This window comes from Ammospiza nelsoni, chromosome 18 (assembly GCF_027579445.1).
Source record: "Ammospiza nelsoni isolate bAmmNel1 chromosome 18, bAmmNel1.pri, whole genome shotgun sequence".
Classification (NCBI taxonomy): Eukaryota; Metazoa; Chordata; class Aves; order Passeriformes; family Passerellidae; genus Ammospiza; species Ammospiza nelsoni.
The window spans coordinates 7,381,232-7,408,440 of record NC_080650.1 but is presented as its reverse complement, the minus strand read 5'-3'; the positions used below and the strand labels follow the sequence as shown (position 1 = coordinate 7,408,440).

The 27,209-nt window shown below is 41.6% G+C and overlaps 2 protein-coding genes across 9 annotated transcripts in view; one reads left to right on the top strand and one right to left on the bottom strand.

Moving 5' to 3' along the window:
* Positions 1-2,182, bottom strand: part of TXNRD2 (thioredoxin reductase 2) — a 32,011-nt gene extending 29,829 nt beyond the window's left edge. For 2 of the 3 annotated variants that reach the window (XM_059485488.1, XM_059485489.1), the window contains exons 1-3: positions 2,110-2,182; positions 1,003-1,068; positions 256-312 (exon numbers count right to left, since the gene is read on the bottom strand). In XM_059485488.1, coding sequence (XP_059341471.1) covers positions 256-312; positions 1,003-1,068; positions 2,110-2,182 — 196 coding nt within the window. Of the gene's footprint in view, positions 1-255; positions 313-1,002; positions 1,069-1,721; positions 1,847-2,109 lie in introns of those variants that run through there. The other variant, XM_059485490.1, reaches the window with a different exon arrangement.
* COMT (catechol-O-methyltransferase) lies at positions 1,410-23,886 on the top strand. 6 transcript variants are annotated; one of them, XM_059485492.1, is made up of 6 exons: positions 7,436-7,617; positions 8,976-9,028; positions 16,601-16,883; positions 18,624-18,817; positions 20,048-20,179; positions 22,614-23,886. In XM_059485492.1, exons 3-6 carry the CDS (start codon positions 16,601-16,603, stop codon positions 22,791-22,793), a joined length of 789 nt encoding a protein of 262 aa, XP_059341475.1. In that variant the 5' UTR covers positions 7,436-7,617; positions 8,976-9,028; the 3' UTR covers positions 22,794-23,886. The 6 variants fall into 6 exon arrangements, with proteins under 6 accessions (XP_059341480.1, XP_059341477.1, XP_059341478.1 ...); XM_059485497.1 differs by lacking the exons at positions 7,436-7,617; positions 8,976-9,028 and adding an exon at positions 1,410-1,572; XM_059485494.1 differs by lacking the exons at positions 7,436-7,617; positions 8,976-9,028 and adding an exon at positions 2,330-2,552.
* Positions 23,887-27,209: the final 3,323 nt, after the last annotated feature.

Genomic DNA, 27,209 nt, shown 5'->3' with positions numbered 1-27,209 from the left:
TATTCTCCTTATTTAAGTCCAAAGTCCAGTATAAATTATAGCATCAAGCACTGCTAACAAGCTTAATGTACAGGGGAGCAGGCACAACTGGTTCATCTTGGAGAGAACAAGCCATGGCACAAGCTGGGCTTAAAGACTTTTCTCCAAGCAAAACAGGCTTTGGACACTGGACACTGCTCTCTGGAGCAACCTGCTCACCTGAGCAGCTGAATGATATGCATGTCCAATTATTACCCTGTTATTTCTCTTCCATACCTCGTGGGGAAGGTTCAACATAATCCAGAACAGCCACTTTTTTTCCAAACTGAGCAGCTGTAAACAAAGAAGCAAAGTAAGGTATTTAGAGGAAGGAGAAATACACAAACATAAACATTTTTAGTAGCACACACAGAGATAAAATACAGGAGATGACAGCTGGTGTTTTTTTCTGTCTAACTCAAGATACCAGACCAGAGACCCAACCTGCCTACATAGTCAGCAAATTCTCTGGAAGATGCTCAATAAGCCAGACTGGGGCCTCCAGCTTCCACTGACCCTAAAAATGCAATTTGACCTCAAATGAGATGTTTAAGAACACTGTGGGTTGTTGAACATGCTACCTTGACAAACAAAGGGGGCAAGGTTCTCTACAGCAGTTAGATCTTGGATACAGTATGAAGGTATTGTTTTAAATGAGAACAGTATTTTAAAAAGTACAGTATATATGGAGGTACTCTGAATACTTTTACAACAGTGAAATTAAAGCTTACTAGTTTTTCCCATGACAAAAGAAGAAACATATTTTAAAAGGTTAAGAGGAAAGCCAAAAAAGATCACACCATCTGAGGGTGTGAATTGATTTGCAGATTAACCATATGGAGCTAAGTTAATGATTGATGTACAGGTACTGAGCGTACTATGCTTCTTATAAAGCTTTAACATTATCAGTAACACTTCCCTCAGTTTCCTTACACCCTACTGAAGTTAAACCAAAACTTCTGTTAGTTATTTACACATACAAACCTTCTTTTGCACAAGCAAGGCCTCCAGACCCTCCACCAATGACCAGAAGATCATACTCATTCTTTCCTGTGAAGAGGACGTGAAAAAAAGAAGGAATAGAAACAGATCAGGAAGATGGGAGAGGTATGTAAGAAGGACAGTATCAGAGTACAGTTATTTTTATAATTGATTATTGCTGATTTGGGTTTTCCTCACTTCACTCTAGCGCTGTGGTTTGTTCATTAAGTAATCTACTCTAGTTTTCTGAATGAAATACAGAAAATAAAGCACTTTCAAACAAAATGGGAAAATATATTAAATTTTCAGACAACGTCCCAAGAGGCTCATAATTAACGCAACTGGGATCCAGTACTGGTCTCTGTCTGGGAATTGCAGCAGCGAGTTCTACGCAATTTTTTTTTGCGGGGTCGCCTTATCGGACTCAAAGCTTTACATGCCGTGTGTGCCCTGCCGGGCGTGGGACGCGGTCAGAGGGAAGCGGCCCCGCACAGACCGGCCCCGGCACAGACCGGCTCGGAGCAAAGCAGCCCCGGCTCCCGGCGCGCTGTGAGGCGGCGGGAGCAGCCGCAGGTGAGCGATGACTCCTTCTAGGGAGGGCACAGGGCCGCTGCTGCTTTCGGAGCCATCACGGGCAGGGCGGGCACCGAGCCCACGCAGCATCCGAGCCCGGGCGGGGGGAATTGCCCTGGGATTGCCGAGCGGGCGGGGAGGGCCGCTACCCTTTGGCGGTGATCCCGCAGGAAAGGTTTGGCTGCCTCTGGGGCAGCCCCAGCCCCACTGCGGAGCCCCCACTCCGCTGCACCGTCCTGTGAACCCGGGGGTTCCTCAGCGCCCAGGGGCCGAGGGACGGGCTCCGCCGGCCGCGGCGGTGGCTGCCAGAGCCCTCATGGATGGAAGCGGCCCCCGCCCGCCCCGCCTCGGAGTAGAGCGGAGAGGCGGCCCGGTCGCCACAGCAGTCGCTCTAGTCTGTGATCTACGGGTGGTGCGAAAGGCGTGGGGGACATTCCCCGGACGCTCTGCGCGTCAGAGGGCGCGGGCAGGCGCTTCCCGCGGGGAGCGGCGAATTCGCGGTCGCTGCCGGGCCCGAGCCCCGCGGGTACCGCGTACCTGAGAGCGCTCGGAGCGTACGGCACAGCCCCGACACTGCCGGGGGACGCGCCCGCCGCCACAGCGCCGCCATGCTGTACGGCACAGGGCCCCGCGCCCGCCAGGACCCCGCGGGCTGGCCGCGCAGCGCCTGAGCGGAGGGCGGCGGGGCCCCGTGGGGAGCGCGCGGGAGCCGCCTGAGGGGAGCGCTCGGCCCGGAGCCCTCACGGCGCTGGGGGAGACGGGCACCGGCTCTGGTGAATCACACACACACCGGCACGGGATCGTTAGGGTTGGAAGGGACCTCTGGAGACCACCCAGTCCAAACCACCGTACAAATCACGGCCGCCTGGAGCAGGTGGAATGGTTTGGAATGTCTCCAGAGAGGAAAACAGCGCGACCTCGCTGGGCAAGTTGTTCGAGTGCTCTGCCACCACCAACGTGAAGTTGTTCCTCATGTTGAGGTAAAACCTCGTGTGTTTTAGTTTATGGCCATTGCTTCTCCTCCTGTCATATCATTAATGAGTTTCCCTTTCAGTCTTCTCTTCAGACTGAACAGGTCCAGCTCCCACAGTCTCTCCTCATGAGAGATGCTCCAGCCACCTCATCACCTTCGTGGCCTCTTCTGGACTCTCTTCAATAGCCCCTTGTCTTTTTGTACTGAAGAGCCCAGAACTGAATGCAACATTGCAGTTCTGGGCTCCTCAATTCAAATCAGCTAAAATTTGTGTTAAAGTTAGACATTTGGAAGGAAAAAAATATCCCACAGTTTTCTTGACTGGCTTCACCCCTGATCCTGCTCTAGAAAGGGCTCGGGAAAGGCCTTTTGGGAAAGAAAAGAATCATGATGACAGCCCAAAACCTTCACTGGTGTCCAAGACCTGTCCTTTCTCCTCTGAACCAGCCATTCCTCTGTAGCAGACACAGTGATAGGAGCTGCCACAGCCCCTCCTCAGGTGGAGGTCACTGGCTGACAGAACCCTCTGAGGAGGTTTAACAATGCACCTTCTATGAGGTGTTAGAGGCTACACTCGGTGTTGCTCCATGTTCTGTGACTATGATACGTTCAGGATTGTGAGCAGGACTCAGGTCTGAACAAAGGGGTTCCTTTGCTGGAATGCTGGAGTGGGGCCCAAGCAGTGTGGGTCACTGACCCTGATCTGCATCAGCAGCTTGCACACATGGCTGGGCTGTGCTGGGACAGATTTCTGCTTGGGACACCCACTCAGAGTGCCTCCAGTGCCTCAGCCTGCAGCAGCATCCCTATCCCTGTGCCACATGCCTGCTATTGATTAAACCAGGGCGATGTTGCTGACCTAGCCCCAATGGGAGCTCTGAGAGTTAATAATGCCTGTGATGTGTTCTGACAGCCTGAGGTAAAAGGCCTCAAAGCTGGCATTGATCAAAACAAATCAAGGGAATGAGTTTTCCTCGTTCAGAGGTGCTGGTTGGCCTTCACTGAAGCTCAGTACTCGCCCTGCCTGCTGCTGTAAGTAGGGGGTCATATGTGTTAAGTGCTACCACAGCCAAAAGCAGAGTTTGGGACGAGAGAATCACATGTGTTTTCTACAGAAAAATAAAGGGGTTTAGGCAGTCGTGGTTCAGACTTTGGAGCAGGGGCCTCGCTCACAAGGGGGCAGCATCCAACCATTTTGTTTCAGAAAACATCGATCCTCTGGTCCACAGCTGAGGAGAAATGGCAGGAAATTAAAATACTCAAATAAAGTTTTATAGAATTCACTTCACCTCCAGTGTAGACTCATTATTTTTGTTCACCCCGTTAATGTTTGAAAATACATTTAAAAAACAGGAATTATTATCACTTTAGTAAGTGCATTGATGATTTTTTCCCAGCATCATTGCTATTAAACCTCCTGCCCAAAATACAAGAAAACCAAAAGGCAAGCCCCCTGTTATCATAGAAACACTGTTACCCACTGCAACAGAAGTAGAAAGAAATGACTAGAGCATACTGAGAGGCCTTTGAATTAAAGAAACCTCGAGCATATTCAGATATAATTTTTTATGCTTTTCAAGGTGCATGCATGCAAAGTTGTTTCAGCTTTTCATGTTAACCACTATTCTGAGTTGGATCAGGCAGTGTTGAGCATATGCTCTTCACACAGATTTAGTTCAGACATGTAGGATCAAGGGTAGAATTAACTCTCCCCAGACACAAAAAAAGTTTCTGTGAGGTGTCCCTGCAGCATTATGGTGTTCTGCTAATAAGGAAAGGCCTTAAATGTGGCAAAGCAAAGTGAAACTAAATTGAATCAAATGAAAGGAAGGTGGTGTCGGTTTCTTCTGCTGTGTCTCAAGTGAAAGGATGAGAGGAAATGACCTTAAAACACTAAAGGAGGTTCAGATTAGAAAGTACAGCTGGTGCTGTGCCACGGTGTGACCATGTGATGCTGGGGCTGTATCCCACAGCTCAGGGTAAAGCACAGTGCAGCTCCACAGGCTTTCCCATCAGGACCAGCTTCAGAAGAAAGTCCAGAATCTGTGCTGTGCCATTGCACTTGTTCTTGCTCATTCTCACAGGCTTGATTGGTCCTGGAGAGTGGTAGAGACAAAGAGCAGGAGTGGGTTGTGCTGATGGTGACAGAATCAGTGAGAGCAGCAGCCCCTGGTATTTCCTTCTGTCAGCACTCAGTAGGTGTGTCTGTGCTGCACTTCAAAACTTTTCCAGGGACAGGAGAGATAATGGTTATCAAATGTGGTTTCTACTGTACCTGTGGCTCAGCTCATATGGCTTTCTACTCTTAATTTAATTATTTTGTGGTTAGCATTACGTTGATTAGATAATTAGTGATACACATTTATATATATATATAAATATTTATAAATACATCTTAATTTCTTTTAAGAAAGCAAGTATTAAGTCCTTTAGCAGCAAATACATTCTATTTATCTATTAGATAAAGCCTTGGGTTTCTGCAGTGAAAGCATATACTTCCAAAACTGAGATGAAAAAAACTTCTTCCAAGATAGTTATCAGACTTAGCATCATATTTCCACTGAATTTTGTGAGTTGTAGCTTGTCATATTTGAAGTCATAAATGAACTTATACACGAGTTGTGGTTTGGTTTATTTCCAGGGGTAGATGTTTATTCAATATACTTTAAAGAGTGTGGTATTGACAGGGTAAAGGAGACGCCCTGTATCGGAAATGTACACAAATCCATTCAACAAGAAAGGTGCTTTGTAGGTCATGAATTGATTTTGTTAGCAGGCAAACTTTCTCCTTTTGAATTTATTGTAAAGACAGCTTGCAATTCTGTATGTTGTTTCCTTTGTAGGAAATACATTTTATTACATTTATCAATGGCTTACTTAAATCCTCCCTCATGAAGATGACCAGGACCAAATACTTTTTCTACCAAACCTTTTAAAAATTTTGACTTTCCAAGCACATCTTCTTGTCTTGCCTGTTTTTCTGGCATAGTTTCCTTCATGTCTTACATTCCCAGATCAGCAGCCAGGGAGGGTGGGGACAAGAAGAGAGGTGTCAGGTAGATCCTGTCTTTGGAAGTCATCACTTTGTGTCCTTTTTAGTGGGTGGGCTGGGAAATCGATTCTCTCAGAGGCTGCATTTTGTGATGTGACCTAATGAATAATTTACAGAGTGGCAGTGAACTCTGCTGGGTCACTGGTTGAACTAAGCTGTCTTCACATCAGGTAGGACCTTTTGGTTTCTTACCATCTCTCTTTTAAAGATTATTCAAGAATTATTTTCAGAAATTTGTCTCAGAGTAGGACTAGTTCAGAATTTAATCTTTGCCTTTTTATTTGTTCCTTCCTTGCTTAACATACATCTTCTGTTCATAGTTTGTCCTTAACAAGTAATTGATTGCAAGTAAGGGAAATAAACAGCAGAAACAGATGAAGCTTCAAGTAACACAAGTTCTTGGCTTCATTCAAATGCTTCAGCACATATTGCCAAAAAATGTGAGGGTAGAAAAGAGAGAAATGTGGTAGCCTTAACTGCTTCAGAGTTTTTGTGACGAGTTATAAAGTCCTTGGAAGTTGAAAGGTTTTTTCAGTCTTCCTGATAACCTTTTTAAGAGGCACTGTAAACACAAAATAGTTGAACTGCTTGTATTATCTGTATAAATTTAGAGTACGACTTTGCTGGCCACCTTTCTTCTCTTTTAGCTGTTTCCTGTTTCAGATATTGCCAGGCAGTTTCCTGATTCAGACATGAGTGGTGCTTCCTTTCTTCAAAATTCCTCTTTTTCATGTTTCTCAGCAAGACAGACTAATTTGACTGTGGAAAACAGCAAATTCCCATAAAAGAAAATCCCTCCTGCTATTCTGAAAATGCAAGCTCAAAAGAATTTTCTTCCACTCAGTGTTTCACATGATCTGTGGGGTTTATGATAATGTGCTAGCTCTCCTGTCTCCCTTTGTTTCAGCTTTTAAAAGCCAGTCTTTGTCCAGGGTTATTAGAAGCAGGGAACGCCTTTTGTTGTTGTGCCAGGCATGGATTTAGGGGGGAAAGCTCTGGCTCCGTGCTATGCACAGCAATGGGGATGGCCCTGCCACGCTGCTCCATGTGACTGCAGTGGGAGCTCTGGCCATGAGCAAGCCTGCTCAAGTTTGTGCAGCCAGATCAGAGCTCGAGTGGTGGCTGTCAGGGTGAGTCAGCCTGAACCAGCCAGTTCTCCTCAGCTGCTGCCATTCATGTGATGTTGCTCCTGGGCTAATGAATCCTGGTTCTACACCTTCCCACAGATGTGCCCTGGGAATCCAGGACCTGATAGATATTCTGAAGTCTTTTAAGATCCTGGCCCTACATACAAAGCGTATTACACCAACACATTTGTAGCTCTCTGCGTTAATATCAGGGCAGATAATAATAATATGTATTAATATCAGGGCAGATTTTTACTGTCTAAATAAGGATAAGTCATATAGATAGTATATTAATTTATGCACTGTGGAGTTTGTAGCATTTTTAGTGCATTAGTAAAAAAACTTGCAAAAATATCCATACTTATAAAGACCATGTGTTGGGCTAACAGGTAAATTAAAGAGAGGCATGAACCAATATCTATCAGGCTACCAAAGAAACTTCTCTTGGGGAAGAAAATACCCCATAACATATTACAAGATTTCAACTTTCTATTAACTTGGAAGCAAGTTATGGATATACACAGTTTGGGTGTCTTAACCAACTTAACCTCTAGTTTTGTCTAACTTGCAGTTATTGCCATTCACCATTTTTACTTATGTAATGAAATATGTAGACAACAGCAAGGGTTACTTGCAGGCAAAGCTTTTATCACACAAGTAAACAGCTGTGGGCAGGCAGAAGCAAGTTTGCTCCTCCCATGCTTCGAGCCTGAAGAATATAATTCAGCTCCAAGTTAGAAGACTTTTAGAAGTATTGTCACGGGATATTGCTCAATCTGGGGAGTCTTGGCACTAAATTATGCTGCTAAGCAGAAGCTGGGCTGACACCACCCACAACTGGCTGTAGTTAACTGCAAGGACTTCTCCAAAGAGCAGCTGTGTACTTACACAAGGTAAAGCTGTATACTTACTCAGTGCTTAGAGTAAGTTTTGCTGTTTTAACTCTTTTCTCCACAGCCCAGCAGTAAAAAAAATTCTCTGCTAGTTTGAATTGTGGGAGGTATCAGGGATCACGCAGACACGACCAGCTTTTGACCAGACAGGAAATTACTGTCAGTGAAGCTGGACTGCAGTATTGCTTACTTCATTCTTTGTTGTGCCTGATGTCTAGATTATAAGAAAATATTTGCAGAGCTAAAGCTCTGTTATACATGGAAGGGATAGTTCAGAGTTATTCTGTAATGACATTGGGGACTGTGCTGTATTGCAGGGCTTTAGTTAGGTTTTGTTTAGAGCTACTAGAAACATTTCTATCTTCATCCACCTATTTTTTTGCCACAATTCTTTTTTCAATTAATCTGCTTAAAATTATTTGGTTTTCTCTTGTCATGCTCTCAGGTGGTCCCTAATTCTTTCAAAGACCTCCCCTATCACTTGACAAAGCCTGAAGTTCTCAGAACTTCAGCTCCTGTTTCTGCCAAACTTGGCACAAAAACATTCTTTAAGTCTTTAAAAAGTTTCTAGGCTTGAGCTTCAAACACTTGCTGACTAGGTCTGAGTTTTGCAGTGAGAATATAGGAGAGAACTATTACCCTATTGTGGTTGGGATTTTTGGTTTTCTTCTGATTTTCTTCGATGGTGCAATTTAATTGCAGCTGATCATATTGTTCCCACCTCAAAGGAAACAGTATAGACAGACAAGCTGAAAACAAGATTTCCTAGAATAAGCCTCTTCCTTTACCTTAGAGCTGTTTGTAGCAAAGTATTTTTCCAGCTAGAAGCCACAGAAATTCCAGTGTGCTATTTATAATGTATTGATTGCAGCTCCTCCTGTAGCTGCTATTAAGCCATTTGCTATCCATACCTCGCCTGCCTCCAGCAGCACTCTATATTTAACCCACATGCCTAGGTCTTGTTCCTACCAATTCTGCTCTGGCTTTAGCATGCCACATCTGAGCTGAAAAAAGAACTAAATCCCTTGGGCCAAATTCATTCCTGAAGTTGCTTGATTGAACACATTGCATTTATAGTGAGCACAGATTTGGCTCACACCTGACTTTGTCAGCATTCACTGTGCTGTAACTAAGTAACAAGAGCACGGTCGTTAGGGGACAGATGAATAGCTTTCTCTACGGTTATTAGAGCACCGAGCACCTTTAAGGAGTGCAGAATCTGTGAAAGGAGGAGTTGGGGAAAAGGACACCGCTCCTTTTAGAGTCTGTGTAACAGAACTGATAAGCTATTCCTGTGATGTGATCGAATGTGACTGAATACTGCAGGCTCTTGGACTCTTATTCTGTAAAATCCACAGGAGAGCAGCACAGGAAAAGATCGGAGGGAACAGCTTCTGCTACACTAAGAAAGGTACATATTTATATTTTCTTATTTGTCAGGCTTGACGTGATGTGTTATCTTAGATAATGACACTATTTTAAACAGTGGTGCTTTTGAAGGAAGTGGTGTTTTCCACATTCTGACTGGCACTCATTGTCAGGAAGGCAGTCCGTGGGCAGCAACAGCTTTCACAGAGAAAGAGTAGGACATATTTGTGTGTAATGCATTTGTACTGTATTGTAAATCCTCACAGCTGAAAGAAGTGAGATGAGATAACCCTGCTGAAATTGAAAATTTAATTTATGGCTATAAGTGTGCTGGAATTTGGTATTCATTTATATTGAAGAAAAAGCTGAATGCAAGTCAAGCTTCACATTCAAGTTCGGTCAAATTTGGCTGAATAGCTGCTTTTATAAGTGTTTTGCTGCAGATGTACTTTATGGAGGTTTTCATTCTCAAGAGGGAGTTCTGCTACTCCAAAAATATCTCTGAAGAAGAGACAAAAAGCGAGTACTTTTGCTCACCAGCCCTGTTGGTGCTTATAGAGTATCCTTCTGATGCCCATAATGGGTATTTTTTACTTTCTGTCTTTTACAAACTAACTCATATTTACCAATACTGTCAAGCACGTCATACTGATGAACTCTGTAAACAACCACCTTAAACAACCTTTACTTTGTCTCTGCCTTCTGCTTACACAGTCATGGGCTTCTCCAACAAAGCCCTCAGGTTCAGAACCACATACATCTGCACAGCTTTGCAGGATTGAAATAAAAAAGAAAAACTTCCTGATTTACAGCTTTAGTTTGCATTAATAGAAAAGAACTTGATCACATTAACACTGCAAGCAACTTATTTGCCATCCAAGTTTAGCAATATTTCCCAGCAGTCTGGTACCCAATTTACATCTGCCAGTCTCATACTGTTCTTTCAGCATTCCTTCAGGATTACTGGAATTAAAAGTGACTGGGAATTTTTTGAAAAAACATAATTTTGGCAGCAGTCCTTGAAAACAGACCTTAATGTGTGAGGCCATTCTAAAGCTCTCTCAGAAGGCAATTTCTAGACAGAGACCCTTTATGCCCACTCCAGGCATTTTCTGGGGGGAGCTTTCACTCAGGATTTGAAACCAATCCCTACCCTGCTCTATCTCAGGCTCCCTCTTCCCACACAGTGTTTGATTACCTGCTATGCTATGGAGAATCCCACCTTGGTGTGTTAGAGTTGTTAATTTTCATAGAAAAATGTCATCATTTCAGCAGAGATTTCCTTCCTAATCCTTCAGATCCCTCAGCAGGTGTCCTCACTACCAAGTTTCAGTCGTGCTCTCCCCCCACCTGAAGAGCAGCCTGTGGACAGCAGAAAGCTGTGCTGGGAGAGAGACAGATTTACAGTAGATTAGCTGGTAGCCTTGGAAGCAGGGCAGGAGTGTGCAGTGGGGATTTGGGGCACTAGGGATTCAGCCCTGTGATATCAGGAAGAGACTGTGAAATAGGTCTGTCCTGAGAGCTGTTAGCCAGTTTGGTCTTTGCTCTTTCAGCCCTTTCTCCCTACATCCATTTGGGGCCAAGTCATTCAATAACAGCTTGACTTTATTCCCTGGGGAGCATGAAAATCTCATCTTAGAAAACTCTTCACAGACCAGCTCCTAGTGTGCTGTCAGGGCAGAGAACTTTCTGCTTTTGTCAATCCACTGCCTCCCAGGTAGGATTTGTACAGTTCTGCTGAGCCTCCCTAACCCCTAAACACTGGTACAAATAATACAAACACATCTGGAGTGCTCCAGCAGGAATAAGGACTATCAGAAACAAACACTTCCTAGGGGTACCTGAAAGGGTCATATTCCTGAAAAGCTGTGCTTGGTATAGGCCTGGGAAATGCATTTCTTATCCTTGAAGAATCTCTCACCCCAGAGTCTGGCTTTAACCATGCAGTGTGTTCACTAGGTCAGTGTGGATTAGAATGGTACAAATTCCTGTGCACCTGCATGTTGGGTGGAGAGGAGGCCTCTCTGTGTGGCCAGTTCATTCTGAACTCTGCACTTCTTTATGGGGCACACAACCATTGTACAAACCTTCTGCTTTGGGTAATAGCACTGAACACCATCCAGAGAATGGCTACTGGGAAGGGAGTTTTAAGTGGGTAGCAATTGTCTGAATTGAAATCTGTGTGGGGAGAATGGATTTAAACACCCTTATGAAGGTTATTGGATGGGGCTCCCAAGTAGGCAGTAGGCACTTTTCTGTTCTCTTCCTTTCATTCAGAAAGAAGAAATTTGTATTTGTTTCCTTTCAACATGAGAAGAGGGAAGGAGAGGGAAGACAAAAGGCTATGGGGGCGGAAAACAATCATCAGAACTTTGCATTTGTAGAAAACAGATAAGTTTGCAGTGAAGTTAAATTATAGTAATTTGAAAAAAAACTGAGAGGAAAATCTAGATTTCAGGCAAGAAATAGTGAAAAATTATATAAAGTCTGTTCAGATTGTTTTCATGATGTCACTGGAAAATCTGAATGTCAAACTCCCAGACTAAGTTTCCATTGAAATACAAGCTATTCACATTTGGCAATATGATGATTATTTTTCACAGAACAGTTGCACTCACTTGAAAATACATAAACAATAACAAAAGAATAGAAGGTAAAAAGATTTTTTTGACCTTTAAATGTACTAAATTACAAAGCTGTTGAATTGTGTTGCCTACAGCAACAGGATACAATATGTTTGGCAGAAGTTAGCTTAGACTTTCTGACCAAAATACTCTGCCTTTCTTTCTCTGGGAAAACATCAAGAAAAACAAAATGCCACAAAAGAGAGATTGCCTCATCCAAGACAGCACAGGACTGAGAGTCAGAAACTCCAGTCCCAGCACAGCACAGATCTCCTCTGGCCTAGTGCAGAACATTGTTAAAATATGTGTAGAAATGTGCTGACTCTTCTGCATTGTTTTCACAGTGCTTCACAAACAGCTAATATATCCTTACTAGTGTACAAATCCTCTGCTTACTTCAGTGCATCAGTGTCTAAAGGCATCATTTCAGCAGAGGCTGAAAAAGGTTGAATGATATAAACTTATCAAGTGCTCCCCATTCACCAGGTTATGTGAGTTAATAAAGTCAAAATTAGATTCTAAACCCTTTAGCACCAGAATGCTAAAGTACTGTCTGGATGTGTGGAGACTGGTAATGAACTCTTCAACAACCAACCAGCACTTGGCAGTTAGATTAAATGCATGAAAAATTACAGCAAGACTGCCTGTACCATCTTTCCTCAAAGGCCTGAATTGTCAGCTGGCTGGAAGCCCTTTGGGAAAGCATTTGAAGCACTGCTTGTCTACATTTTCCCAGTTGTTCATAAACTCAAGAATAATAATGCCACATAGGCATTTGCTGTGCAGACAAAACTACTTTGCCTTTCCTCAGGTGTTATCCATACATTCATAGCAGGGGCTTCTCTGAAAAAGATTTATTCAGCTTTACAATTGAAAGTTTACACACGTAGCAGTCACTTTAACTCTTGTGGCAACACAGAGCATGATAAGACAGCTCATCCAAGGCCAGATTAGAAAACCATTGCCAAAATGAGACTCACAGCTAAGTGCCCTGGCTCAGGGTCACAAAGTTTGCTCTCATTCCAGCCCTGGAGAATAACAGGATAATGTATGTGCTGTCTTTGTACAAAAGGGGTGGGGCTTTTTGTGATAATGTTTAGGATTTAATTTTCAGTACAAAGCAAAGCAAAATCAGTTTATCCAAGCTAAAACTGTAATGAGAAGCTCTGTAATTAGGCTTAGAAGGATTCACCTTGATTAGAAAAATGTTCTATCCAGCAGTTTTCCAACTCACAAGTATTTCAATATTTGTCATCTCTTATTTTTGCATCTGTAGGAAATGACATCTTGTTAATTACTCATAATGTAGTGAAATGTAAGCTTCAGAATAGTTTAATAGTCAAATTTGATACTTCTTTAATCCACTGAGTTAATCTCACTATGGTATATGCTTTTGTTAAAACTTAGGCCATTTAAAGGTGCTTACTTTCACATGCTTTTTCCTTCTCAATAAACATCAGTTTTTAGCAAAGGGATGTTGGTTTGGAATCAGAGAAGTTGCAATCAGTAGTTTGCAACACATTTCCATACACCTTCCTCCAACAGTGCTATGAAAACTTTTGTACAGTTTTTATGAAACACTGAAAAAGATCAATCTGGTTACTTGGACTTACCTTAAAAATTGATGTTACCCGTTATTCTAATCCTTATTTTTTCATGTCAGGGAATTCGAGGAGGAATTATTTTTTAGCAGAGGTTGGAAAAATGTACCAGAAGGATTGATAAATAGCATTACTGAAATCCTTATTGTAACCTTTGGTGAAATGGCTGGAGTCAGCTGCATGAGAATAAAGAACAGGATGTATTGGTTTGGGCTCCATCACATGGGCATTTTTATGTTTTAGAAAAACTGAAGATCATATGATAGTAAGGGGATACTGAATACTAATTTAGCATCTGTTGGCATAATAGCAGATCCCTAAGTCTGAGCCAGTTTTCATGGTTTCTTTTAAAGCCACTGGAATGATTTAGGTGTTTCATCTCCACAGGCAGGTAAGTTGGGGCAGCAGATTCCCACATTTTATGTCTGCTCCTCTCTTTGAAAATGTCTTTTTAAATCTCTGTAAACTGAAGCAGAGGTACTCCCATTCAAATGCTGATTGTTTGATTATGGTGTACATCAGGGGAAAACTGCTGAGCTGCATTATCAAGTTATGATTTGGTCTTATGAAACTGCCAAAATGAGTAAGACTAGATGCATAAGAAAATAACTCAGTGCTTTAGAAAGACTCATCAGTAGTTTGACAGGTTTGGGCATGAAATTTTAATATGTTTTCTTTTAAACTGTCTTCTCAAAACCAGATGTACTGATCTGTGTTATTCATTCCTTCCCATAATGTTATCCCTCCAGTTTTCTGTTTATTCCCTTGCTGAATTTTTCATTTGCCTGCTATTTTCCACTTCAAATTCTACCTTTCAAAGAGAAGGCTCCCTTTATTACAGTGTTTCTAAAGCACAGAAGAGGTTGCAGTGCTAACCTGTGTATTTGGAACCTCAGTATAAGCATTAAATAATAAGAGTGGCTGCCTTGTAATAAGTGGTTATGGGAAACTTGACTGTATGCAACTTTTATTGCATACTTAATGAATCTCATGAATCCACATTAAAACTAAAATTGCTGTTGCATTTTCTAAAGCTGTCATAACATGACTGTCTCCTAGGTAGTGCTAGTTTTAAATTGGTTACACACTTAATTTTCATATCAAATATTTTCCAGCTAAGAATATGAAAGCAATTACCTATTTTGGTACAGATCTTTTTTCCCTCTGGGTACGTGACCATCACCATGCCTCTTGCTCTTGGCAGACTGCCTTTACAGTCTACTGCTGTCACTAAATTTATTTTCACACCTAAGAAGACAGAAATTAAGAGGGACAAACTTTGAAAAATACTTCGTGAAAATAAAACCAAAAGTGTCATTTTCTCTCTTTTTAGAAGGTACCTTCTCTGGAAAGTGGTTTTCAGGATAATTGCCTCCTGAAGGAGTTCTGCTAAGAACAACCCATACTGCCAGTTTATGAAGGTGCTGGTGTGTTATACAGAAATATTATTAATAAAAAACCCAGTAGTTGAAAAACATTCCTTGATACTTTCAAAATAAGTTAATTCCTCTAGGAATGGAAAAATCAGTAGGTTGTTTCTACCTGTGACCAACCTCTGGGGAAGGCAGGTGAGCTCTGCTCTTAAGTGTGGTAGCATTCATGTGGGATTCAAGTGCAAAGATCTGAGGCACTGGAAAAAAGTGGATCCCTCTGAGTTCTTGATTCAGTCAGTCTGAAAAAGAAGTCTCAGCATTCCTGCAGGACAGGGAGCAGGGCTGAGTTAGCCTACAGAGGCTGTCTCTCCCTGTTTAGAGAAATCTCATTAAATGGTCTCATATCAATGCTAAGCAATAAAGGAGGAAAGCTGTTCCCCCAAAAATACCCTACCTAGTTCATCCTGCTGCTCCCATCCACTCCTGCTGTCTGACAGATCTTTGAAGGGCACCCCCGAACGTGCTGGCAGGATCTGACAGTGCTGAAGCAGCAGCCTGTGGCAAGGTCTGCCCAGAGAATGCCAAAGTGTCCATTTTAACCAGAGAATTCTGTCTGGCAGTGCCTGCAGTAATTCTGAATGCCAGCACTCCTCAGTGCCACAGGAACCTGACTGGAGCTGGACTGCCACCAACTGAGTCACAGGTCTGCAGGGTCACAGCTTCCTGTGTCCAGAGGCAGGAAATCAGAGTTCTGCTGGCCCTAAGCAGTGTTTTCTGGGCTCCATCCATTCATTGGAGTTCAGAATAATTATCTCTCACCTGTGTCAGTAATCCAAATCCATCAACAACAACCATACAATCAACTAAGCCATGAAAGTCAAGTAAAGGCCAGTCAAGTGAAGCTAGAGAGATATTTAATGTTAAACTAATGATCTTTCCACAACCCCAAAGTTTTTAGTGGACAGATAATGTCAAAAATTTTCATGTAGAAAAACTAAAAAGAGCTGAAGTCCCATCTGAAAGGTGCAGGACAATTGGGCCTGGTCAGTAGAACTACTTTTGCACAGAGGGAAAGAAGAAAGAATGACGTCCAGGCCTTCATAATCCTGTTGAAGTTATGAAGCAGGCTCATATTAGCTAGGGAAAAAATACTCAGAAGGTCCAAGAAACAAGATATTAATGTGCTAATGATGCTGGCAGGCTTTGAAAGGAAACATCTCAGGTCAGACTTTGCAAGAAAAGCATTAAGGGTAACTGTTAACATTGGTGACTGCTTAAAAGCAAAAGAAATCGACTTTTAACAGCTCCAAACAAATCATACTTGCTCTGCAACTAAGATAAGAGAATGACTGAACAAAATCAGCTTTACTGTATCTTGAGCATATCTCCATGGAAACTCAGTCATCTTCTGAAGTCAAGATATGTTCTGCATGATGATTCAAAATTTAAGTAGTGGAATAGATTTTCCCCATGTGTATATGCCAAATCCCACTACAGAATGGAGGTCAGACCATCCTTAAAAATAGGATTTTTCTGGGACAATATTTGGGGAAACAATAAAGAGAAGCAAGAACAAATAGGAAGAGATTTGTAGGCATGTTGTTATCTCCTAAATGAGATAATCCCTTTGTCATTGGTCTTGGGTAACTTAGGCAAAATTTTTGAGGATGTTGTTGCTCCTGGTGGAGCTAGAACAGATTTGATGCTGGAAGCTCCTTGTGCAGTGGCATGCTTGGAGCCAGGACTGAGCAGCTGTGTGGGGGAAGGGACCAGAGCATTAAATAAAGCTACTTGTTGACTGCCTGTAAAATTGGCTTCTAAAGGAAGCGCTACAGAGCACCATCCATTACCAAGTGTCAGAGAGCCTTTTACAGCTACTTTAGACACAATCATAATTAAACTCTGTGTGTTCCTGTTCAGTACAGTTGGTTGTGGGTTATTTAGCTCAATATTTACAAAAAGCACAGTCCTCTCCTGTGCCACCTTAACCCTAGGTTGTTTTTCTCTTTTCTTCCAGATGCTGGAGATCTCTTCAGTCCCTTTGTTCAGTGTCTTCATCCTGCTTTTCATTTTGCTATTCATTGTGTTGCTCATCAGGAAAAATGCCACTGCTGCCCTTATCTGGAATGAAATAATCCGGGAGAAAGTAACCAATTTCATCATGAACCAGAGCAAAGAACAGAGGATTTTAAATTTTGTGCTGCAGAATGCAGTGCGAGGAGACCCCCATAGTGTGCTGGACACTATAGATAAATACTGCTCCCAGAAAGAGTGGGCCATGAACGTGGGTGATGAGAAAGGTAATTGCAGCAGGGGTCAGCATCTGGAGAGATCCCTCAAGACTAGCACAGTACAGGCCATCTGATTGTATTCACATGGCAAAAAGCCCAACCCACACAGCCTTGTGGTCAGCAGAGTAGTTCTGTGAACAGTTGTGCCTGCTCATGCAGATGTTTTTGTGGACAGGTCTCCAGTGACTAATCCAGAAAGTCACAGCCCCACATGTGGGTTTCTGTGTTGTGCACACTGCAAGTTTGTAAGCAGAGAGAGGCAACTTATGGGAAAAATCTAGGGTTGCATGATACCTCACTTTTTATATAGGGTGCCTTCAAGGCATAATTCATTATGTTAAATACTTTCAGATCCTTAACAGCAAGATAGCAAAATGAAAAAAAAAAACAAAATTGTTTTTAACTATATGACTTTTGTATATGCAAGCAAAATTAGAAGTTTCTGTTGAAGGGAGAAGTCCCATCCATGTCATACAATATCAGACATTGTTGCTATTTAGCAAGTAAATCATCTTGTTCTTGTCTCCTAAAGAAAAACATGGGAACAAAACCTTTTTTTCATAGCTGCAGGAAAACAGCAATCTTTTAAAAAAACTATAGTGGCAAAATGTTAATATGTTCCCTTATGAATTAGAAACAAAAGCACCTCTTGCTGGGAAATTTCTGGGGAAATTTGCTTAGTCTGGGATTAACATAGCTAATGAAAAACAACTGTAAGCATTGTGATAAAAATGCTCTTCTGACATGTCTACAGTTTTTTAAGCAGCTCCTCAGCATACCTGGCTGGGGTGCTTAGGGGAGCAGAACTGGGGGTCATGGCTGAGTAGGAATACTTAAAACTCTAAACTTCAAACATTTGGGATCAAATTCTTAATTTCACTCTGGTTTTGCTCTGATGGCCTTAGATAAAAGCCATCAAAGCTAGAGCATCTTTAGTCTCTGAGACTTCAAGAGTGACTACATGGCCCCAAGATGCCTCATCATCATATTAATAAATAGCACCCAGAAAAATATCCCTTAATGACCATTGGCTTAGCATAAAATCCCTTCCACTACTTTTTGAGTTTAGTTATCTAGTTTCTAGTCATATAAATAAGAGGAAATTTCTCACAAATAATTCCTTTCCTTCAAAAGGACTGAATATAGTCACTGTCACTTCTTTTTGGGATCATTTTATGTTATTAACAATTGACTAATATTTTCCATCCCACAAATTCATGCAGTGAAACCAAATATTTTGCAGCTTTGTAAGTAGACTTTTCCTTTAAAGATGAGTATTTGGAATAAGAAATTTTATATCAGACAACAGCATGTAACATTAGCAACAAACATGAGCACTCAAAATCCAGGAGTTATATATTTCACAAATATAGTTTCTGCAGTAAATTCTTGGGAAAAATTACTGCATTTCCCCCTTCTAACACTATAAATTAGTTGATTCAGGGAATTACATAAGTTATATTCAGGGAATATAAATTAATTCAGGGAATTCCTTATTCAGCAATGTTGTGAAACTAAGATTTCTTTAAGTTGAAAGTTTGCACTTGGAAACTTAAAATGTCCATGATTAGCTTGATCACAGGCCAGTTTTCAAAGGACACAGTATATAATTTGACATCAGTTCTTAAGTTTTGAATGTCTTGAGCAACTGAGTACATGGTTTTTTAAAGTTTCTTGTCACTAACTTGTTCTTCTGTATATGAACCAGTTTGGTTTTGTCAAAATGTAATCTTTTCCCATTTTAATCAGGTAAAATTCTGGACAAGACAGTGCAAGAGGCCAATCCATCAGTTGCCCTGGAGCTGGGAACGTACTGTGGCTACTCTGCCGTGAGGATTTCTCGGCTACTGAAGGCAGGAGCTCGTCTGCTCACTGTGGAGTTCAACCCAGAATTTGCTGCTATAGCTAAACAGATGATTGAGTTTGCTGGAGTACAAGATAAGGTAAATACCATTTGTCTGTAACCACTACAGCAAAACTGGTGAGATTTTGTTTTTGGTCTGGTTTTTTTATCTTTTACCCATGGACCTTATAAATTTAACCAGCTCCATGCTTAGTTACAGTGCCTGACCTCTCCCAGCAGGACTTCACTACCTTGCTTTCCAAAAGCCAGAATACTGGGTTTCTCAATATAAACTAAAAGGTTCAAATTGGTGTCAAGACTAACTACAAAAAACTGAACCATAGTCCAAGTTGTTACAAAAGGTCACAGGAATCAGTTGTATTACGTGCAATGGACTTCAAATGAGAAGCATTTAGCCAAATCTAGCTGGTCACAGTACCCGTATCTAAGTTTTGTGCAGTCAGAGGTGTCTTGACTCTGTATAGCTGGTTGAGATGCAGGTGTTTCCAGTCTATATCCCCCCCAGGCTGGGGGGATTCATGCCTGAGAAGGGCCTGTCTATTCAGCAGACATCTCACTTCAATGGAGCTGGAAACACTGGAGGAAATAAACCACACCAAGGGACCTTCTAATGTGTTTCTTAACTTCTTGAAGAGAACCTGAAGTACTAGTACATCTAAAACTGCATTTCCCCATCTGATTTAATCTCCTGATCAGCTATGAGTCATAAAACAGACATTTCCTTACCACTTTCTTCCTCCTCTCACAGCATATGGTGCTTGCCTCACAAAAGTCCACGTGCAGCAGCTGCTTACAGTTTAACAGTAGTAACTCCAATAAACCTGTGAGGAAGATGTAACAGCCTCTGTCCTGTCTCTTCCCTCTCCTGGCTATATAAATTTTACATATTGTAGCCTCCATCTTTTTTCTAACCTAAACTGTTCTCTGCATCTTTTGCTTCCCTTGGACTACAAGACTCAACTGAGATGTAACTAAAAAAAAAAAAAAAAAATCACTGTTTGCAACAGGAGATTTCCATGTTTCCAGTAAACACACACATTATATAACAAAAACACAGGTTCACCTTTTCTGTTGTTAATTTAAAAATCAACAAAATCCAAACCAACCAAATTCATATTTTGAAACTTAACCTAGTTGGTTTGTCAAAAATAAAAAGATATATTTGACCTAACCCTGCCAAATAATTCAACTGACACAATATTGAGCTATAAAAGCATGATCCCTGATGTCTGGCTACAATTTGAAATGAGCTGGGAGCATGTGATTTTTCTTAATGGTTCACAATTTATCACATAGATTTGTATTTCAGGTAAAACTCCTAGAAGGCCCTTCAGAGGAAATTATCCCCCAGCTGAAAAAAAAATATGAAGTGGATACTCTGGATTTTGTCTTCCTGGACCACTGGAAAGACAGATACACCCCAGACACCATCCTGCTTCAGGTCAGTTTGCACTATTCCAGTCTTAAAAGTAAAGCAGCAAATATCTTCATGTCTGTGAGGCCTCTATTCTTTATGAGGGACCTCATCTGAAGTAAAATGAAGACTGGCAGCCAAAATAGCAGCCTTACAAGGAAAGAGGATTTGAAGGACAGGACCCTAAAGTTTTGTTAAGGACAACTGCCAACACTACATAGCTCAGGACTCAGTGAGTACTGCTGAACCCTTGTTTCCAGAACATACAGGTGTGCAGTAGAAATCCTACCTGGAGGAGTGCACAGCCTGAACTTTGCACTCCCAGGAGTGTGTGCATGGTCACCAAGCAGAACACCTGACCCAAAGCCCATCCTGATCTTGGGAGCAGGTGAGACCTGGGACCTGCATATCCCAGCTCCACCTCTCTAATTTCCTCAGTACCCCTTTTTTTGCCTGGGTCTATTGATGAAATGGAGCCTCTTGATGAAATACTATTTTGGTAGCATGGAGTATGACTTGTCTTGGAGTCCTTACACTCCACCTAATTAATTGGCTGCAAAGCAATAGTTAGAAGAATTCAGACTGCTCCAGCCAGGCACTTCCTAGGGGAATGCTGTTCAACTCTATGTCCAGCCCCAAATGTGTAAAAATTATGCTTATTTCTTCCCAAGCTGCCTTGACCATTGCTGTGGGTATTACAAAATAAGTTGGCTGCAACAGCAGCAGGCAGTGGCAAAGGACATCTGGATAAGAAGGTATTTTCAGGTGTTAACTGAGATTGACAGCATCTGTACCTATGAACACAGCACATACAGATGCTCTCCTAGCTGACAGAATTTTCTACAACTGCCTGCTTTTATGGAAGTGCCATTTTCCAATTATTTTCTTCACAAATAAATCCACTTTTTTGAGCCTGCCTCTTAGATTGAGAACCTGCCAAATACTTCCTGACCCCTGCCTGAGGATTACAACTATTTTATGACCCAGCCTCCCTGGTTTTTTTTTAGTTTTAAGCCCCGTTCCCCAGAAAGCTGTTTGAAAAGGAAATTTGTTTGGGGTTATGAACAGCTAGTATTGAATTTACACAGCAGTAGCTGAAGAAAATGTTCCCTCTGTACAGTTATTTTGTACTCAGAGAATGCTTTCTTTTAAACTGCCTGTGTAAGGATGACTGAGCTCTTTCCACAGTGCATCCTTATCAGAACTTAGCCTTCCAACACAGCCAAAGCAAACAGACGGTTTAGTTCCATGGTAGTGGTCAGTCTGATGCAACTATGATACAAAGTTGCAAAAAAACTCCCGTGAAATTAAGAGGAGAAAGACAAAGAAAAGATCCTCAGATTTTTTCAGGTGTCATAAGCTTTCTAAAATGCATTCTCAGCAGGTATTGCAGTATGAATAGTGAATATGAATTTATTCAGATGAAATATGTATATATTGGAAGTGGTCCAGACAAAAAAAGCCAGACATGAAGAGCATCTGAAATCCTGATGACCAGTGGAAAATCCAGTATGTTGTCTCTTCTAAGCCTCTGTAGGCTGTGCAATAGAAACAGACTGGAGGGTATTTGACGTCTCTAAAATAACTTCTACTGTGCTGACTGGTGTTCAGTCCCCAGAGGCAAGAGCAATAAGCTCAACAGCTTCTGCAGGACACTGATCAACAGAGCTGCTCTCATAGACTGGGAGTGACCAAAAACACCCCATGTTTTGGCTACAGCTACTGCCTGTAACCACAGGATAACAACAAGCTGATTTAACTACAGACTTTGTTTTAAAACAGCTGGTAAGCCCAGATAAGCACTTCTTCTAGACAAAAAATACCAGTAAAAATTAGGTTTGTAGATTTACTAAGGATAAACATTGCACTTGAAGTGACTACTGCAAGTTAGTTATGTCTTGTGGAAATTAATCAGAGGGATCTTCATTGTGCAAAAACCTCACTTCATGCCCAGATCCCAAACAAAATGGCAGGAAGTTGTTCAAGATGAAAGGAAAACAAGCACAGAAAATCTTTCATTCTTTTAGCAGTTCTGGAATATGACTGAGTCTGGCCAAAGCAGTACATGCTACTCAGGTGACCCAAAGAGCTACTACAGCAGTTTAATGCCATATTAAAAAAGTTTTTAAACATGAGGCATGACAGCCAAAACAAAGCCACCTTACTGATCATGTAGACATAGCTGGAAACAAGCTGAGGAGCAAAGCACACACTTCCACTTGATTTGCTATTTCAGAATCAGCATCTAATGTTGTACTAATAAACAGAAAAACTTAGCAAATGACCACAAAGGATCCAAGAGTTACTCAGCTTCTCCCATGTCTCTCGGACCTTCCAGACCTGTACCACAATGGGTTTTTGGATGCAGGCACTCGAGTATACCTGGTTAACATGAAAGTACATTACATTCAAGCCAATGTCTGCTTAACAGCCATTATGAAGCCATTTCTCTTCTTTCTAGGAATGCAACTTGCTGAGGAAGGGCTCAGTTCTTCTGGCTGACAATATAATTTTCCCAGGAGCTCCAGATTTCCTTAACTATGTCCGCAAGAGCCCCCATTTCCAATGCACTAACTACCCATCTCATCTGGAATATATGCAAGTGGAAGATGCCATGGAGAAGGCTGTGTTTTTGGGATAAAGAGAGTCATTAATAATCAACTTTTGTTTCAAATGATGTAAATGCAACTGCACAGGTTAACTTGTCCATGCTCTACAGGTTTTTTTAATTACTATTTTTTTTATTTTGGAGCTTGTAATTAAACAAGCACTAGTGATCTTTTTAGGTGAGGTAGAAACCAGAATATGGAGAAAGTTGCGTCTGTGCCATCGTTCCACATTAACACAGCAAACCCAAGGTGATGCACATTGCCTTGCCTTGACCAACACATCATCAAACAACAGTCTATCATTTTGAGCTTAACTTGAACAACCACAATTTGGGTTTAGGGTGGAGAAATACACTGCAACTTCTGAAGACTTGTGTCTCCAAGCTCAACTCATTAATCATTACCAAGAGTGACAAAAAACATTCATATTGCAAGAAAAGACCACTTCATGTGCCCTGGTTTTGCTAAATTACTAGCATGCCTCTTGATGCAGTGAAGGCTCCTATTGTGAGATCAGATACTTCTTTGCACATTTACTGCAAAACTTAATCATCTCTATGTGAGAGAAAAGAGCACACACTGAAAGAAGGCAGACCCATGCAGTGATGAGAACAACAAAACAGAATTTTGAAAACACAAACAAATAAAATTGTTAATCTGCCCACGGAGAGGCAGGGAAAACTGAAGTAGTAAACAGATTAAAATAAATATAGTGACAGGTAACAAAAGGAGCAGACTCCTTCCAAAAGAACACAAAACTACATAGTATTTGACCTTGATGAAATGCTGGTTTTCCCCTCATTATATTGTACATACATAGTACGTGCTTTTAGGGGCAGGGCAAGCTGCTTATTCTGAAATGCTGGATATGTTTAAGATGCTGTATAGAAATAAAGTCCAGAGAGAATGGGTTCTAGCAGGTGGGTCCTGCATGCCCTGGTTACCCTCAGTGCTGTTACACCATGTGAATAGTGTGGGTTGTCACTGAGAAGATTCAAAGCCAATACAAAGTCTCTAACTCACCTGAACAATGCAGAAATCCAGTGGAATTTCCTAGCATGTCCTGCTGTGATTATATAAGGCAGCAACAATCACATTTCTAAATAAAAAGTAAGAAACAACAGAGCAAGGTATGACTTTCAATTTTTTCCAATGAATTCTGTACTGCACGTAAGGCTTCCAGAAGTGAAACAGACACAGAAAGATCCAACAGTTGAAAATCAGAGTGAAAATCAAGGACAACCATTCTTGTCTTTCCCAGGATGAATTCTTTCAAGCCTGTTATGAGTTTCTTCCTTGTATAGCCCACCTTACCACAGTGGTCCCTCCCCTGGCCTGTGTGCTGTAGAAAATCCACCTCCAGGACACTACTGAGGAGCAGACGATCACCAAAAGAAAACTAGAATGGGCTAAGGTGACAGAGTCAGTTTAGAAATGGAAACCATGGTGACCCAGCCAGGTTGTAAAGTGTGCATTTCACAGGGACAGGAGAAGGCAACACTTCAAGAGTTTTCTTGACAAGGTAACTATCATATCATGAAAGACACAAGATTTCCTGTACTGGGTGAGATTATGCAGAAGCAGCCTCAGGTGACTCTGTTGTACTCCAGATGACAGTGCTGTGTAGAGCCAGCACTGAGTTCTAACACCTCCATCTTGTACTGAAAGTCAGCGATTAGTTCTGTAACATTGCTCAGCAGCACGTCCTCTTGGTATTCAGCTCAACTCCAAGTCATTGGACCAAACTCCTTCAGGTGGTTGGAAGCAATTTTTGAAAAATTTGCAATGCAAAATAATCTTCAAGTACACTTACTGGCATATACAATTTTGTAGGGAAAACTGGAAAATCTGGATACATACAGTGGACCAGAAAATTTGTCTGTGTATCTAAGGCCTTGACTCCAAAGAATCCTCGCTTGTGTTTAGCCCTAAACACCTCTGAACCCAACTCCTGTCACAGCAGGGCACATCACACAGGCTGATGAGCAAACCAGTCTCAGAAGGATAAGTAAGAGTAAACAGGTAGATTCTTCTTCACTTTACAAGAGAGGATCAGAATAATGGCCAAAATTACTGTTCAAGAGACTGTCAAGATTAGGAAAGGTGGGAACCCATAGAATGGATATTTCAAAAGATGCAGTAGTGAATAATGTATTTGTAATACATATGGCAAATATAACAGCCATCTTTTAGTATAAAAAGGTATTTTACTTCGTTAGAAAGCATCTCCAACATGGCAAACAGTAAAAAAACCACAATGTATGTTCTATCAGAATATTTGCAGAATTCCATATGTACAAAAAAATTTTCCACTTCACTACATTTTTGAAATGCTCTTAATTATTGGTGGCAAGGGATGAAAAGAAAAAAGCCAGACTCAGTTTGCATGACTGACAATTAGAAAAAAGGCTTTTGGGCAGTTGAGCAAATATGATCTGGAGTCACTGACACAAATGTGGAATATCCCAGGGAAAAGAGGCACTTTTCAAAATAAAGTCACACTTTGAATTCTGGGAGAAGGAAAAGGCAGACAGTGGATCTTCTAATTTGAACATATTTTAAAAAACCTACTGGGTGTTACTGCAACATCAGCCTATTGCAGTTAAAAGACACAACCTATGCTTGCACAAACTGTGTATGGAATGGTGCATGTGGAGCATGTGTTTAAGGAGAGTGGACCACTGATAGAAAGCTCCCAAGGGGAAGAACTTCCCTAAAGCAACAAACACACATCTCTGCAAATTCTCACAGCTCATGTCAGAAATGGCTGATCTCACCAAATACTGATAATTTACACCTATTCTCCAGATGACAGTTACTGTCTAGCTTGCCTTAGTGATTCAGGCAGTGCATGAGAGTGAGGTCTGGTTTCTGCCAGAGCCTCTTTGTTAACTCAAAGGGACATGATACTGTCTTTCAAAATATTGTTCAAGAAAGGAGGAGGATTTAAGAGGTAGTCAAACATAGCACTACTGACTTTTGCATAACAGCACTCATGAAAGTGATCCTTCCATCAGAATTTACTTGTCTGAATACAGAGCAGGGTACAGGAGCCACTGCCTCCTCCCACTGGCATGAAGAAGTGAAAAGCAGCTCACTGGAGAATTCTGAGCAATGAGTCAAATTAAATGCAGTGAAGGGAACATACAGAGACCTCCACAAGAGCAACAAGAAGAGAGAAACCACTGAGATCCCAACTCTCCCACCCAAGGTGACACCAGCAGGGCAGTGATGTGTCCTTACTTGGCTGAGCAGTCCATCAGGAATCAGTTATAACGTACCTTACAAATAACAGCTATGATTGCTGTGCACACACACACATTGAACAGAGCACCAGAGTTTCAGTCTTTGCCTCTGTCTCTACAGCTCAGTTAATGAGATTATAAAGCACCTTCCTGTTTCAAAAGACCCCCCCATCAGCTTGTACCAGATCCTGCCACTGCTGTGCTTAAGAGACCTTTAAAGAAAGACACTGGGGAGGGGACCCCTGAGGACAGAATATTACCCTAAGACACTGCTGAAACCTGAAACAGATGAGGGCTGTGATATTTCTTGCCCGCTGTTACCAGATTAACCTTTCACCTGCAGGACTCACCACTTCTGTTTGCCCAACCTGTGATAAGCTGGAAATGAAGTCATTTTGACAGCTATAAAATGTCAGTTGTAAAAACAACATATTTGTTTTAGCTCAGTACCTTACCTACAGCATCTGCTATTCATTGCCATATTAGTGCATCCACAAAGGGAAAATAAGGTTCCTCACTGCAGTGGAAGAACGATGACACCGAGCTGCAGGATGCTAAGTCCAGGAGCCCACATCTTATCACAGCACTTGTGAAACTGAATCCTCCAGCTGCAAGAACAGATCCAGAGATGATTTTACAAAACACCTGGGGATGCATTTAAAACATCTGAAATAAGGAGGGAAGGTAAGCTGGAGATGACCTTCCAAGCTCTGTTTGCTAACATTTGCATGTAAATGAAACCTTACAGTGCTATGAATGGTACAATCAGGAATTCTCCTATGGCAAACTCTGTTACTGGCAATGATTCATCAACCTTTCACTCAGAAAAACTGACCTCCATTTTCTAAGACCTTGCAGAACATTCTGTGGAGATTAATTGGGTTTTGTCAGGCTTCATAAAGGCACGGTGGTGAATATGGTGTGTTTAGGTGTGCCAGTCACTGATCTCACAAACACAGATGAGACAGTCCTCAAGAGAATGAATATCTGTTGGTAACTGGCAGTTGCCTTATATGGGTGACTCTTCATTATGTGGATTTTCTTCCCTTCCACAGTACCAAATGTAAGTTATTTGGCACATCTTCAAAGTAACAATTTCTTGTGTCAACGAAACCTCATACATTACTACAATTTGGTTTTCTTACACACATTTCAGAAATGTGCAATCTTTGTAAAGTTACATAGATTTTATGACTTAGTTGA

Coding starts and splice junctions, on each gene's coding strand:
- COMT (XM_059485497.1), top strand. CDS start 16,601: ATGCTGGAGATCTCTTCAGTCCCTTTGTTCAGTGTCTTCATCCTGCTT. Junction 18,818..20,047: donor TTGCTGGAGTACAAGATAAG/GTAAATACCATT, acceptor TTTGTATTTCAG/GTAAAACTCCTAGAAGGCCC. Junction 20,180..22,613: donor CAGACACCATCCTGCTTCAG/GTCAGTTTGCAC, acceptor TCTTCTTTCTAG/GAATGCAACTTGCTGAGGAA.